Source organism: Petaurus breviceps, unplaced genomic scaffold, assembly GCF_028583685.1.
Source record: "Petaurus breviceps papuanus isolate PSGF00001 unplaced genomic scaffold, PetGlider_PUasm1.0 189, whole genome shotgun sequence".
In the NCBI taxonomy this organism is placed as follows: Eukaryota; Metazoa; Chordata; class Mammalia; order Diprotodontia; family Petauridae; genus Petaurus; species Petaurus breviceps.
The window spans coordinates 266,515-281,572 of record NW_027185809.1 but is presented as its reverse complement, the minus strand read 5'-3'; the positions used below and the strand labels follow the sequence as shown (position 1 = coordinate 281,572).

Sequence of the window (15,058 nt, the reverse complement as noted above, 5' to 3'; positions counted from 1 at the left end):
TATTAGACACAGAGTAAGTCTGTGCTAGGTCATTCTATGGAGCTCTCACATACATGGAGACAAGATGGGGTCTTATATACAGAAGGTTGTGGGAGAAATCTAAGGGTGGTCTAGAGGAGGACTTTGGGGAGGGTCTTCAGGAGAAGACAGATGAGGTCAATGAGTGATTAAGGGTGGGAAGTTGCTGAAGGCTACCTGGAGACTACAGACAATGGTGGGCTAGGCCAGTTCAAGGTGGATTGATATTTTGATAGACTCAAGAGTGGGAAGTCAAGTAACAGAGGTTTGGGCCCAGCCACAAGGTAAGGCTCTTTTTCTTTTTCTTGTTTTCTTTCCTCTTTCCCATTGTCAGTCCCATAGGTTATAATCCTTCTCCACAACTTAATGTTTAATGGGAAGGTATTTGCAGATCCTATATTTGATTACATGCTGCAATGGAGGAAGGGGGAGAAAATTTGAAATTCAGGAGATTGTAGAACTGAATCTTGTAAACTTAAAAGTAAACAAATAAGTTAATAAAAAATATTAAAGAATTGAGGGTCATCCTAAGTAGCATACTTTCGTCAGGGATCTGAACAGAGGTGAATAAAGAAGAGCAGTCGCAGGACTCCTTCCCTTCCAAGGAATATCATGGGAGAGAAGTTTGAATTTGAGCGTGTGAGTATTGCTCAGAGATTCTGCATTTTGGCTTGTTTGCCAGAGGCAAGGCATGTGGCTCTCTGGGTTAGAAGGAAAAACAGATCTCAAGCCTGATCTTGCCAACTGACAAGGGCAGGTGGCAGGCTGTCTCTTTTGGGAAGGGTTCACAGACTGAGGGTTGATGCTTGTCTTAGTTGCTCTGATGTACTGTATATTCTTTTCCAATTTTTTGATTAAATACAACCATACCTGCCTTGGTAAAAGTCCTCAATCCTGATGTAGATTGTAAGGGCCAGAATTTCCTAGAGCAATGCTAATCTGATTAGATAAAGCCACCTTTTTTAGACTAAAGATTTTCAATTTAGATTTTAGACTAAAGAGAGTGACCAATAACAAAAGAGGCCAAACTAAATAAAGGGGAGAGAAAAACAAATCTGAGAGTCAGAGAAAACCTATTACTCATAAGTGCCTTTTTATGTTGGCTGGTGCACATAACAGCTGGAAGTAAAATTTTTATTGATAGACTAGTGACTGAATAGTTCCAGGCATTGCTCTGTAACCCTGGTTCCCATTTAGCACTTCCAGAAACCCTTGGGAGTTTATGATGGTTCAAGGGATTCACTTCTTTGATGGTGCCTTAAGCAGTAAATAATGGCCAATTATGTTACAGATACATTTTTCCTTTGTGACAAGCATGTGCATGTTTGAAGCATTATACTTTGTTTCTGCAGCAATTTCAAGCTTTTTCTGCAGAAAAGTTCTCATTGTGGTTATTGTAGGCACTTAGTGAAAAAAATTTAAAAGAGTATCACTAGAGTATGAAACCCAGGGGTTCACACTACAATTTTGGAGTGAAAGGTTCACAGAACAAAAAAGTTGGGAACTGCTGTTTTACAACATATCTTGGTTTTTGAAGGGGGGGGAAGGTTACATAGTTTGAGGTTGAAGACAGAATTAAGGGATGCCTTATTTGAGGGGGGAAGCTTAATTTGGGAATTGTGACTTTGTTTTTAAAAAATAGTTTAATAAACATATTTTTACCATAATCGGTTTCCATTTTATATTATACAGCTAATAAATAGGTCAATTTGGCTAGAATGTAGAAGGGTCACAAATGAGAATAATATTAGATAATAATATTAGATAATAATATTAGATAATTATAATTATCTATATTAATTATATAATAATTAGATAATAATAATAATATTAGATAATCCTGGAAAGGGAGATGGGGGCTAGATTGTGGAAGATTGTAAAGTGCTTGATGGAGAAATTAATATTTTATTCTAGAAGAGAGCGATGTTCAAGCAGAGGAGAGACATTAGTCATGTCTTGAAGTTTGAAGACAAGTGGCTAGGCTTAATTGACACTTGGATTGCATCTGTAATACCAGCACTAGTAACCTCTCCTACAGAAGCTAGAGTTACTGTTACTGTAGCTATAAGAGTCAAATGGGATGTTGAGCAGATGGGAGGTTGGGTTGGCAGTTTTAAGACTGACAAGAAAAAGTTGATGGTGGTTTTAGAAAAAAAGAAGACAGAACAAGGATTAAGAAAATGCCCCCCTTTTTTTTGAGAACTATTTAACCCATTGTGAAGGAAACATTATAAAGAGAATTTATTGAGATTTGGAAAACTTAACTAATTCTATGAGGAGAGAGCTTGGAAGACTATTAAAAGAAGACAGAAAGAAAATGAAAATAACTTCTTTCCTAATGAAATTGTCTTAACTTTTATGAAGATGATGGATAGTTCTTCAGAAGAGAAATTAATTGCTATCCTCAGTGAACTGAAAGTGTTTTTAGATGTCATCTGTAGTTACAAGGAAAGTTAGTGGTAACCCCCTTGGCTATAATATTCCTCACGATTAAAAGATTGTTAAAAAAATAAACTAAAAACTTATGCCTTTGTGTTATTATTATTAGAATGTTAATAAGTTGTAGGTCTGGCAATTAATATTATCAAAGCCTAGAATGTAAGAGGTTTTTTGTTTTGTTTTGTTTTTTTGCTTTTTGGAGGGCAATTGGGGTTAAGTGACTTGCCCAAAGTCACACGCCTAGTAAGTATGTTAAGCATCTGAGGCCAAATTTGAACTCAGGTCCTCCTGACTCCAGGGCTGGTGCTCTATTCACTGCACCACCTAACTGCCCCAAGAATAAGAGTTTTGACAGATGTGCAATTGTTTGAAAAAAAGGGAGCTTCCTCCAGTTTATCAAGTAATAATAAAAGTTAATAAACTGGGATAGAGGGACTTGGAGCTTGACAAATACTCCAATTTAGTAATTAGTGAATTTATCAATCAAGAAATATCCAAACATGGCCCCATATTACTTTAGAACTCATGATGATGAGAATGAACATGCCAAAGGATCAAGTAGCAAACTGTAGAGTCACTTACAAGTGAATAAAGTTGATCCTTGTTACCTCTAGGACTACTTACTTGGTAAAGGGATCTTTGCTAATTGCTAAATTGCCAATCTTGGTAGAATATCATAAGTGAAAAATTCTAGTGACTAAAAACTGAATGATGCTATTTCTTCATGGAAATAAAAAGTCATGTAATAAATATTAATGGATTTTAGTTGATTGTGGACTTTCAGATTAATTCCTACAATTCATCTTGACAGTAGATTCATGGCATGTTTGATTGCTAATATATTTATCAAAAAAGCATTGGAAATGTACTACAATTCTGCTTACTTGTCTTGTTTTCTTAGTTTCCATATCATTATCCCTGATAAATCATTATAATGGATAATTCCCTTAACTAGGTATTTAAAACTTAAGACTATTTTAAAATTTCTTACTAGATTGTGAAGGAAAATTTTCTTTGAACAAATTAGGTTGAAAATTACTGCAACTGAATATGACTTAGCAATACTAATATTAATTTACCTTTTATCAAAAGCTTTATTTCAACATTTATCCATTTTTTGTTATTTACTAGAATTTTTGTAAGGCAAGATAGGAGATTCAGTTTTCTAGTTTAGATTGTCATTCTTCCTATTTGTTCATCAGCAGGATCTCTGCCTCTAGTTGCTACAACAATGAGCATCAATTAGATGTTACATCAGACTAGAAACACAAGTGCTTTGAATGTCTATCTAGCTATGACATGTGAATAGATCTTAATCTTGTACAAACACTTAAGTCTACACATGTAAACTTTGCCTCAAAGGCCCAGATGCATGGGATTCTCTACTCCCTGGTGGAGACTGATTAATCAATGTTCCATGCCTGCATGAAGGGCAGGGCAGAGTAGATGACAGCTGGAGAGAAGAGAGTTTTTTGTTTGTTTATTTGGTTGCTTTTTTTGGCTTCTAGCTTCTAGAGAGAAGGTACACTATTCCAGATTTTCTTCAGCTCCCTGGAGGGAGAAAGACTCCGGAAAGAAGCTGACATGTAGTAGAGCTGGCACTTCAATCAGGCCCCTTTGCCCAGCTTACCATACTGGAGATTTTGAGCAATTTTCCCTTGGGTAAGATGTGGTGGAACTGAGTTTTCTTGCTCCCCATGGGAAAGTGCATCATTTGTTGCTCATGTGTATTATCTGGTATATATTCTCCTATGTATAACCTCTCTGATTTGTTTTTCTACCGACTTGGATAATGAGTTCACTTGGCATTTGCCATGTGTGTTCATTGTGGAACTGGAATCTTGGTGGGGAGGGGGTCAAATCTTGGATATATAGCTTGGGGCACTTCTTTCCCATTAAGGGATGGCAACAGAGCACCTTGAAACTAAAAATTCTTTTCTCTAGACGAACAATATTTAAGGCAGCAGATAGATTTAAATTTTTTTTTAAGCAATTGGGGTTAAGTAACTTGCTCAAGGTTACATGGCTAGTTATTTCTGGGTGTGGTGCTGAGTATCTGAGCCCGGATTTGATCCAGGTCTTCTCGACACTGGAGCCGGTGCTCTTACTCGCTGTGCTACCTGGCCGCCCCGATAGATTTAAATTTAAACTAGCACACACTCTCTCTCTCAGGAAAGCAGTGTGGCCAGTCTCTGATCCCAACCTCTTGTTTCTCCTCCTGGCAGGAACCAAAGTGTCATCTCCGGAGAAGAGTAGGGGGAAAAGTCTCTAGAGAAACCTTGCCTCCCTGTGAGCCACATCTAGACTGACTCATGTGGGCATACAACCTACGTGGGTAAAACAAAACAACACCCGTACGTTTCCTACACACATTGCTACAAATATCATTTTTACAGAATGTTTATTTTTAGAGTATATGACATATTCAACAAAAAGATTTCAACAAAAAAACTGCCTATTAATTAGTTAATAACAGTGCACATTGAAATTTTTTATACTAGAAAATATCAGTCCTGAACCTCTCAAAAAATATATGCTATCTCTAGTACATTTTATTTTTAAAGTAAATTTATATTTCCAAGTTCAAAAAATGAAATGCAAAAGTAATGTTCCGAAGTTATAAAAAAAAAGTCTTTTTTTCATTACTTAGGCATTTTCAACAAATTGATTAGAGAAAGATTAGAAAGGGTTGGTTTTCATGTGGCTGTTGAGATAGCAGCATACTTTAATGAAACATTTCAAGTTTAAGCTTACATTGTGAATAGTCATGAACCAGCAAACTGGTTCAGTGTAACGCCAATTTTAATAATAGAAAAATCTGCCTTAACTGGTTATTTTTGTGTACATACAAACTAACAATTTTCTAAGAGTTTTGAAAAAAATGATATTTAGGCTTTTTTAAAAGCCTTTAAAATGGGATAGATATTTTCAAATGCTTCATAGATTTCAGAACGCTCTTTGGCACCTACAAAAAATATAAAATTTATTCAGTTTATTCATGTGTAGTCTTTAAGATAGAACAGATTCTATTTTAAAAACCAAAGTCATAGCTCTTCTGCTTAACTCAAACTTCACTGAGTTATTACCAGTTAAATAGCACAAAATACTATGGCTACCTTCTGTTTAGTTGTCCTAGTTTAGGAAAATAATGTGGGTATGTGTGTAGTATAAAGACAAGAGGATATGACAACTAGTTCACAGAATATTAGTTAAACGTCAGTTAGACATCAGTGGTCACTAAAAGTCCAATCTATACTGTGAAGGAACCCCACTTAAAACATTCAAGCAGCTGGGGAGGAGTCAAGATGGCAGAGTAAAAACAGGACCTCTGTGGGTCTCTGGCTCCCACCACCTACATTTCATGTAAAAGGGGACTCTGAACAAACTTTGGAGCTACAGAACCCACAAAATGACACAGAGAAGCTAACCTCCCACTGAGGACAGGCTGGCAGGAATTGGCCAGCGCAGCACTTTGGGAACTGAGCCCAGCCGAGGTTTTAGCCCCAGGGTGGGCCTGACCAACCACCTGTGGAAGGGACTCCAGATCACCAGCAGCTGTGGCGATCCAGAATTATCAACACATACGTGCCAAGGACAAAATGAGAGGTTAGTGTGGTATGGACTTTGGGACCCAGTAGTTGGGAGTGTGTCGGGTTTTGCCCCTGGGGCGAGAAGCTGCTGAGGGCTGTGGCATAGCTGCCATCATATGGAAGCTTCAGCTCCTGGCCTGCAGAGTGTAGGGGGACCAAGTGACCAGTATGAGAGGTAATCGCTCTTGCTTTAACCTGCTTGGATCTGGATTGCAGTCTAGGGTGGAGGTCCTGGGGTGTGTGACCAGCTTGCCAGAGTGTGTGGAGGCTTCAGAGAAGGCACCCATCTAATACCTCCAGCAGCTGAGAAAACCCCAGCATTTGGAATGAAGCTCCCCTGTCTGGTGGCAGAGTCCTACTGTGGCAAAAAGCCCAGGGATCAAGTGACTGAGTGGCAACATGACCAGGCAAAGGAAGCAAACCAAGCAGAGCAATCCAACATTAGACTCCTATTTTGGGGACAAAAAGGAGAACAGCATGGAACAGGAGGAAGACAATGAAGTCAGAACTGCTGCACCAAAAGCTTCCAAGAAAAATTCAAGCTGGTTACAGGCCATAGAGGACCTTAAAAAGCAGATAAGAGAAGTGGAGTAAAAATTGGGAAGAGAAATGAGAACGCTGCAAGAAAATTATGAAATCAGAGTCAACAGTCTGACTGAGGAAAATAACACCTTAAAAAACAGACTAACTCAAATGGCAAAAGAGGTTCAAAAAGGCAATGAGGAGAAGAATGCCTTAAAAAGCCAAATTTGCCAGATGGAAAAAGAATCTCAAAAGCTCACTGAGGAGAACCATTCCTTCAGAATTAGACTGGAGCAAATGGAAGCTAATGACTTTATGGGCAATCAAGATGCTGTTAAACAGATCCAAACAAATGAAAGAGTAGAAGGCAATGTGAAATATCTCACTGGAAAAACCACTGACCTGGAAAATAGATCCAGGAGAGATCATTTGAAAATTATTGGACTACTTGAAAGCCATGATCAAAGAAAGAGCCTAGAAATCATCCTCCAAGAAATTCTCAAGGAAAACTTCTCTGATGTTTTAGAACCAGAGGGCAAAATAGAGGTTGAAAGAATCCACCCATCACCCCTGAAAAAGATCCCAAAAAGAAAACTCCTAGGAATATAATATCCAGCTTCTGAAATTCCCTGATCAAGGAGAGAATATTACAAGCAGCCAGGAAGAAACAATTTGAATATTGTGGAAACACAATCAGGATAACTCAAGTTCTGGCAGCTTCTACACTGAGGGATCGCAGGGCTTGGAATGTGATATTCCGGAGGTCAAGGGAGCTGGGATTAAAACCAAGAATCACCTACCCAGCAAAACTGAGTGTCATGTTTCAGGGGAAAATGTGGTCATTCAATGGAAGAGAGGAATTTCAAGCATTCTTGATGAAAAAACCAGAGTTGAATAGAAAATTTGCCATTCAGATACAAGAAGCAAGAGAAGCACAAGAAGGTAAACAGGGACAAAAAATCATAAGGAACTTATCAAAGTTTAACTATTGACATTCCTATGTGGAAAAATAATAATTATAACTGATGAAACTTTTCTCAGTATGAAAATAGTTGAAGGGAATATATATATATATATATATATACATTTATATGTCTATGTAAGAGGGTATATGGGCATATGAATACATATGTGAATGTGTGTATATATGTTTACAGGTATACCTAGATAGAGGGCACAGGATCAATTGAATAGGAAGGGATGATACTTAAAAGGTGAAATCAAAGGTGAGAGAGGAATATAATGAGAGGAGATGGGGAGAGACAGAATGGGGTAAACTATGTCATGAAGAAGAGGCAAGGGTGGGGCAGCTAGGTGGCACAGTGAGTTAAGCGCCAGCCCTAGAGTCGGGAGGACCTGAGTTCGGTTCTGGCCTCAGACACTTAACACACAAAAACTAGCCTTGTAACCTTGGGCAAGTTACTTAACCCCAATTGCCCTCCAAAAGGCAAAAAAAAAAAAGAGGCAAAGGAAAATGGTTATGATGGAGGGGAAGAATAGGAAGGCAAAAGGGAATGAGTTAACCTTATTCTCACTGAATTTGGCTTGGGGAGGGAATGACATACACAATAAATAGGGTATCTCCCCTACAAGAGAGTAGGGGGGAAGGGGATAAGAGGGGTGATGATGGAAGGGAGGGCAGGCTCGGGGGGAGGGAAATTGGAAGCACCCACTTTTGAAAAGGGACGGAATCAAAGTAGAGAATGGAACAAGTGGGAGGTGAGATAGGAGGGAGGGAAATATAGTCAGTCTTTTACAATATATTTACTATGGTAATGTTTTGCATTAGTTACGCATGTACAACCTATACCGAATTGCTTATCTTCCCAGTAAGGGTGGGTGACAAGGGAGGAAGGGAATGAATCTGGAATTCAAAGTTTTAAAATCAAATGTTTGAAATATATATGTGTATATATATATTATATTATTAATACTATTTTACATGTAATTGGGAAATAAGTTATACAGGCACTGGGGCATAGAAATCCACCATGCCCTACTGGAAGAGTCAAAGGGGGTATGGGAGAAGATATGGGAGAGAGCAGATTGGAGGAGGAGATAGCCTGTGGGACTGCTATTTTTGGGCAGTTGGTAGGGGAAAAATGGGGAGAAAATTTGTAACTCAAAATCTGGCAGAAATGAATGATGTAAATCAGAAATTAATAAAGCATTTGAAAAAAAAATAAAACATTCAAGCAAATGGTTATATAGTTTTTGCTTAAGAATCACTAGGGAAGATAAGCCTATTTCCCTTGGCAAATTGTTCTTCTTTTGGACATCTCTGATTATAAGAAAACCCTGAAATCGAACCTATGCAACCCTCTCCCTGTGTTATCCCCACAACTTGCACACATAGAGTGGGTCCAACAGGGGATATCCACTCAAGGTTCTCTCTCTCTCTCTCTCTCTCTCATTTACATAGAAATATATACACATTTAGTAATTATATCAGTATTGAAAGGCTGTCAAGACAAAGTCAACTTCAGGCAATACCTATCTGAATTACAAATTCTATACCAGTTGGGTTAATATAAAGGGGTTTTTTTTTTGGTTGTTCAACAGTTTTCAGTTGTCTCTTGATGACTGAATATGGGGTTTTCTTCGCAAAGATACTAGAGTGATTTGACATTTCCTTCTCCAGATCATTTTACAGATGATGAAACTGATGCAAACAGGGTTATGTGACTTGCCTAGGGTCACAAAGTGTGTGAGGACAGATTTGAACTCAGATAGATGATTCTTTCTGACTCCAGCCTCCATACTCTAACCATTATGCCACCTAGCTGCTCCAATATGAAGTTTTACTATATGTCAAAAGTATTGAAATCACCAAATACATATATACATATATATTTTTTACAGATCCTAGAAGGACAAACAAATATTTGCATTTGTGTAGAAGATAAGTTATTTCCAGAACTTACCTGTTAATACCACTTTACCAGACACAAAGATAAGGAAGACAATCTTTGGATTAACCATTCTATAAACGAGTCCAGGAAATAGTTCAGGTTCATAACTGTTATGATATCAGAAGAAAAGATTATAAGTCCTTGACAACTATTTTCATTTTATATTTAAAATGCACTATATAAAATTACATATTAGAACATTTTCAAGAATACCACTTGCATAATATCATTGTGAAAGATATAATATACAACCTATTATTAAGAAGCACAGAATTTCAGGACTGGAAGGGCTCTCAGAGGCCATCTGGCTCAACCTGTACCATCTTATGCCTGAACAAGAATTCTCTTCACAATATAGTCAGCAAAAAGTCATCCAGGCTTTTTGTTGGAAGATATCCAGGGAATGGAAACCCATAACAGTATGCCATCTTTTTTTTTCTTTTTAAAGCAATTGGGGTTAAGTAACTTGCTCAAGGTTACATGGCCAGTTATTTCTGGGTGTGGTGCTAAGTATCTGAGCCCAGATTTGATCCCCAGGTCATCCCGACACTGGAGCCAGTGCTCTTACTCACTGTGCTACCTGGCTGCCCCAACAGTGTGCCATCTTACAATAATCTGAATATAAACTCATCAGCTAATTCAGTTCAAGTAGAACATAATCTTAATCTTAATTTATTATTAGTTGTATTAATATTTATTAACAAAATAGATTAAATTGATCAATATTAATTAAGTTAGTTAATATTTATTCATTTATTAATGCACTGCAATAGAGGCAAACCCATGAGTCCTCCTGACCTTTGAGGGTCTGGGCCATGTGTGTTCTGGCTTTGTAATAAATTAGAACTTGGTCCTTTGGGGGTGACAATAATGAATTCCCCATGGTCCCTGGGGTCCCTCACTCCCACAATATAAAGACCTGAAAAAGACTATTTTAATTGACTGAAAGCTCAACATGAATCAGCATGACCTAGGCTGCCTAGTCTCAGTGTGTGTCAACACAAGTACAATATCCTTAAGGACAGAACTCCTAATCCCGTGTTTCTATATACTGGGCAGACCACGTGTCCAGTGTTGCAGTCAGTTCTGGGGTCTACAATTTAAGAGACATTAAGAAGGTGAAATATGCCCAAAGGATGTAACCAAGATGGTGAGGGGGATTCTGAGCCATATCATATGAGAAATGGAGATAGTTGGCATAGTAAAAAAAAAAACATATATCTGAATTTTCCCCCACAAACCTGAAAGGCTGTCATGTGGATTAAAAAGAGCAGAGAACTGAAACGTGGGGCTAGACTATGCAAGGCCATTTGCTAAGCTATGGAAATGTTGAGCTGTGAGTTGGACAGTATTAAGTTCGGGTGCACCCTGTTGTCAATAGGTAGACATTGTACAGAGATGGATTTCAGCTCAAGTAAAAGAACAAATAAAAGCTATCAATTAAAGGCAAAGATTGTTTTGTGAAGTAGCCAGAGCCTTTAGAATTATTTGAGTAGAGGCAGATTGACTGCATGCCAGGGACGTTGTCAAAAGGAATTCTGAATGGAGTGAAAGATTGTGACCAAATGACCTCTAAACTCCCCTTGACTGCGAAGTTTTTATAAGGTACAAAATTATGCATAAAATACACATCTGTCCCTAGAAACATGTAGCAGAAATAGCCTAAGCAAATTCCAGAAAGCGTCATCCCCATCCCTCCCCTTTTGGGGAAGGAACCAAAGGGGCAAATTAATAAAAACCAGATTATGAGGTAAAAGTGAGAATTCTTTTCTTTATAGGAGAGGATTTGTTTTAAAATATATACATAAATAAAATCTCATATTCCAACTGATCCACTGAAATTAGAGGCTTAATGTTTTTGACTGAGCTCCATTTGGTAGTACCACCTAACATTTTACTTTTAGTAAACTTTAGTTTTGCATGCTCTCTATTATGTCCTCTTTTATCCCTAAATCCATGATACTATAATACTAGATCATCTTTTTCTTTCCACTAACTCACATTTGCCAACAGCGATAAGGACAAATCCTTTTGACTTTTAATTCAGCTGGTTTGAAAGTGGAGGTTAAAATGTTTTTAGCTGATGGAGTTCTCAATTGAGCTTTTAATATCTCCTCCCTACTGGGAAGCTTGATATGGTAGAAAGACCCCTAAATATTCAGTCAGGAGACACCAGGTTCAAATCCTGCCTCTGGTGCCTAGTATCTGTGTCACCTTGGGCAAGTCATTTGTCTCTCATGTTCTTCATCTATAAAAGAAGGTAGTTGGATCAGATGGATTTAAAGGTCCTTTCCGGTCCTAAATTACTGCCCCTGTGATTCTGCAGCCCTAGTTCTACAGGGCCATATACTGAAAAGAAAAAAAGACGCCTTTTGGTCTGAGATGTCTATGTTCTCCATACTTTGCCCTCTTGAGCTCAGACTGGAGCCTTCTCCTCTTTCTTTTCTTTCTCCTCCTCTTCCCCCAGCTGAATAGGGCTCTCTAGTATAAAAAAAAAACAAACTGGCAAGCTCTAAGTCATGGCTCTCATATTTACTACCTGTGTGATTAAATTCCTTCAACCTGTTAACCTAATTCAAACCCTTTATTTCAGGAGTAAATTATCTCTAAGGTCCCTTCCACAGCTCTCATTATCTGTGAGTCTATGATAATCTGAAAGATGTTATCGAAATAGAGGGGCTATTTTGTGGTATTTGAGGGGGATGTTTCTCAAGGCAGCTACAGAAGGCAGAAAGGAACTTCATGCAAACATAGCTGCAGCCAGAGCTGCTGGAAAAGTCCAATTTGCTGTACAAACCAGTGAGATCCTCACAGTGGAGTACATCATAAGATATCAATTCAGAATCAGGCATCTAACCTATAGTGTGCATTTAATGTTTGTGGAATTGAAACATGGGGCTAAACTACACAAGGCTATTTGCTCACCTGTGGAAATGCTGAGCCTTGAGTCGGCAGTATTAAGTTCAGGTATACCCAGCTACCAAATTGAACCCCTTCAAATTACATGCCAAAAACCTAAATTAAAGTTTGGTTATTTGTGTCAGTGAAAGATTTTTTATATACTTTCCTACAGGGTTCTTTGAGGACTGCAAACTCCCTTCTTCCTGATGTATTACCTATGTTAATAAATAGCATGTATGATTTTCCATTGATCTGAAGTTTTCCTTATCAGTCCTTACCCCTGCTGAGTCTCTTTGGAAGAGTCATTCAAAAGCTACAGTAGCAGCCACTGCTAGTGGCAAATCTATCTCAGACTCATTCAAGAATAAACTGAGAGGTATCTCATTACTGGGAATAAATGTGGGGGTGGAAGAAAAGGAAACCAGCATCTTTATTTATTTATCTTGGAATAAGCATTTATTGAGATCCTATAGTGTATCAGGTATTATGCTAAGAATTTACAAATATCATCTTATGGGATTCTCATGACAACCCTGGGAGGCAGGTGCTGTTATAATCTTCATTTTACAGTTGAAGAAACTGAGGCAGACAGAGCTTGACCAGGATCACATAGTTGTTAGGTATATGAGACTGGATTTGAACCTAGGTCTTCCTGATTCAGAACTGGAGGCTCCATCCATTGCATCATCTAGCTGCTTCTAAATAATGAGGTTGATTTGACAACCAATAGAGTATATCTAAAGTGAGATACCTGACGGGGGCAGCTTTGAAAGGTTAAATAAGAAAGTACTTAGCAAACTTGAAAATATTTTGCTATTAACATGAAATGCTGTTATTATTAAACATGAGGATTATAAGAGTGAAACATGCAGGTCCTTGAGATGTAGTTGCCACACTTCCTTTCCTTTCCCTAGTCTCTAAAATAAGTGCCCATTCGTTGCAAATCAAATTGGCTCCAAGCTGATTTGCACACAGTGTGGAGGCTATGAGACTAAGGAGACCCTGTGCACCTCATACATATCATAACCAGATGCAATCCCATAGTCAAGATGGGGCTAAGGAGTCATGAAAATGCTCTAGAGCAGAGATTTTTAACCTTTTTTTATGCCATGGATTCCTTTGGTGGTCTACGGTGGAGTCCACAGACTCTGCCTTAGAGTAGTGTTTGTTTTTAAGTACAAAAAAAAATCTGTAGGATTACAAAGGAAAACAATTCTATAGAAACATAGTTATTATATATCTGCATAAATATATGTATATATACACATAATGTATATGTATATTTGTGTGTGTACACACAAACACACACACACAGAGGCTAAGAATCCTTGTAGTCTAGAGAGGCAGTTCTGGTTTGTTAATATAGGCTCTAAAATAGGAATTAGATGAGACTACTCACATAGCTTGGTCACCTGACTCTTGTCATCTTCATTCCACAACCCCTCCTTTCCCTCCCTTCCTACTTCTGAATTTCTGTCCCTCTGCTAACTTTATTAGTTCTAGCAAGTGAACACTCCTCTTCTGCTTGGTGTCACAGCAAACTGCCTTGAACATTGTAGGTGTTCAATAAAGATGTTAAATAAGCCCACGGATTTCTTTTTTTTTTTTAAAGATTGGAAACATGGTATATGATAATTGTATAACCACTTAGGTAAAGTATCGCTATTTCTGTTCTGTCTTCCAATTAAAAAAACAAACAAACAAACAAATCTAACATTTACCAAATGACATACGCTATGTCGTCAAATGATTTTCAACTTTAAATTAACCAAGGTTATAGGGATGGCTATCATACCTACTGAATTGCTGATGCCTAAGCGCCAAGGTTTCCAGCCTGATTGGAAACTTCATATCACATGTTCCAACAATGTTCTGGATTTTAAAATCCAGAAATCTGGCAGGAAATCCAAGCTTTTGTACCACACGGGCAAACTTCCTTGCTGCAAGTCGAGACAATTCTTCACTGGAAAGGGGCACAAACATGTGAAAGGTTTTAAGACAAATTCCAAAATGGTTCTTGATTTATTTAAAACATACTCACATACACACACACACACACAAACGTGTGTGCAATCTTCAAGGTTCTATTTTAAGTGCTAGAAGGGGCTCTGCCATCAAGGAGCTTATGAAGTGGTTGGCTGAATAAGACATATGAACATGAAAATTCATAAATGACCGTGTAAATGCTGAGTGCTATATATCTTTTTTTTTGCTTTTTTTGAAGGGCAATTGGGGTTAAGTGACTTGCCCAAGGTCACACGGCTAGTATTTGTGTTGTGTCTGAGGCCAGATTTGAAGTCAGATCCTCCTGACTCCAGGGCCAGTGCTCTATTCACTGCACCACCTAGCCACCCCTGAGTGCTATATATCAAGAGTTGCATCCTTGACAGATTTCCAAAACATGTCTATTATATAACCTGATTATTGGATATGTTTTACTGTAGATCTGCCTTTTAACTCAGACCCTGTCAACTGGACCAGAACCAGTCTCTAACCTGTAGGTGGTCGGAGCCAAACAAAGCAGACAAGAGAGTGGAGAGTCAGGAGTCAAACAGAAGTTTAATTCATTTCAAAGTGAGGAAAACAGCAAGCAAAGACACATGTGCCAGAGCCCAGCCTCTAGTGGGGGGTCCTGAGGCAGCGTGGAAAGATCTCAATATTTATGCCAATGTCTTC

The 15,058-nt window shown here is 38.2% G+C and overlaps 1 protein-coding gene across 1 annotated transcript in view; it reads right to left on the bottom strand.

Annotated features, from left to right (window-relative positions):
• Positions 1-5,323: 5,323 nt before the first annotated feature.
• The window catches only part of TBPL2 (TATA-box binding protein like 2), a 47,141-nt gene continuing 37,406 nt past the window's right edge, over positions 5,324-15,058 (bottom strand). Inside the window, exons 5-7 of the mRNA XM_069091759.1 lie at positions 14,178-14,345; positions 9,494-9,588; positions 5,324-5,422 (exon numbers count right to left, since the gene is read on the bottom strand). Coding sequence (XP_068947860.1) covers positions 5,346-5,422; positions 9,494-9,588; positions 14,178-14,345 — 340 coding nt within the window. The 3' untranslated portion in view covers positions 5,324-5,345. The remainder of the gene's footprint in view (positions 5,423-9,493; positions 9,589-14,177; positions 14,346-15,058) is intronic.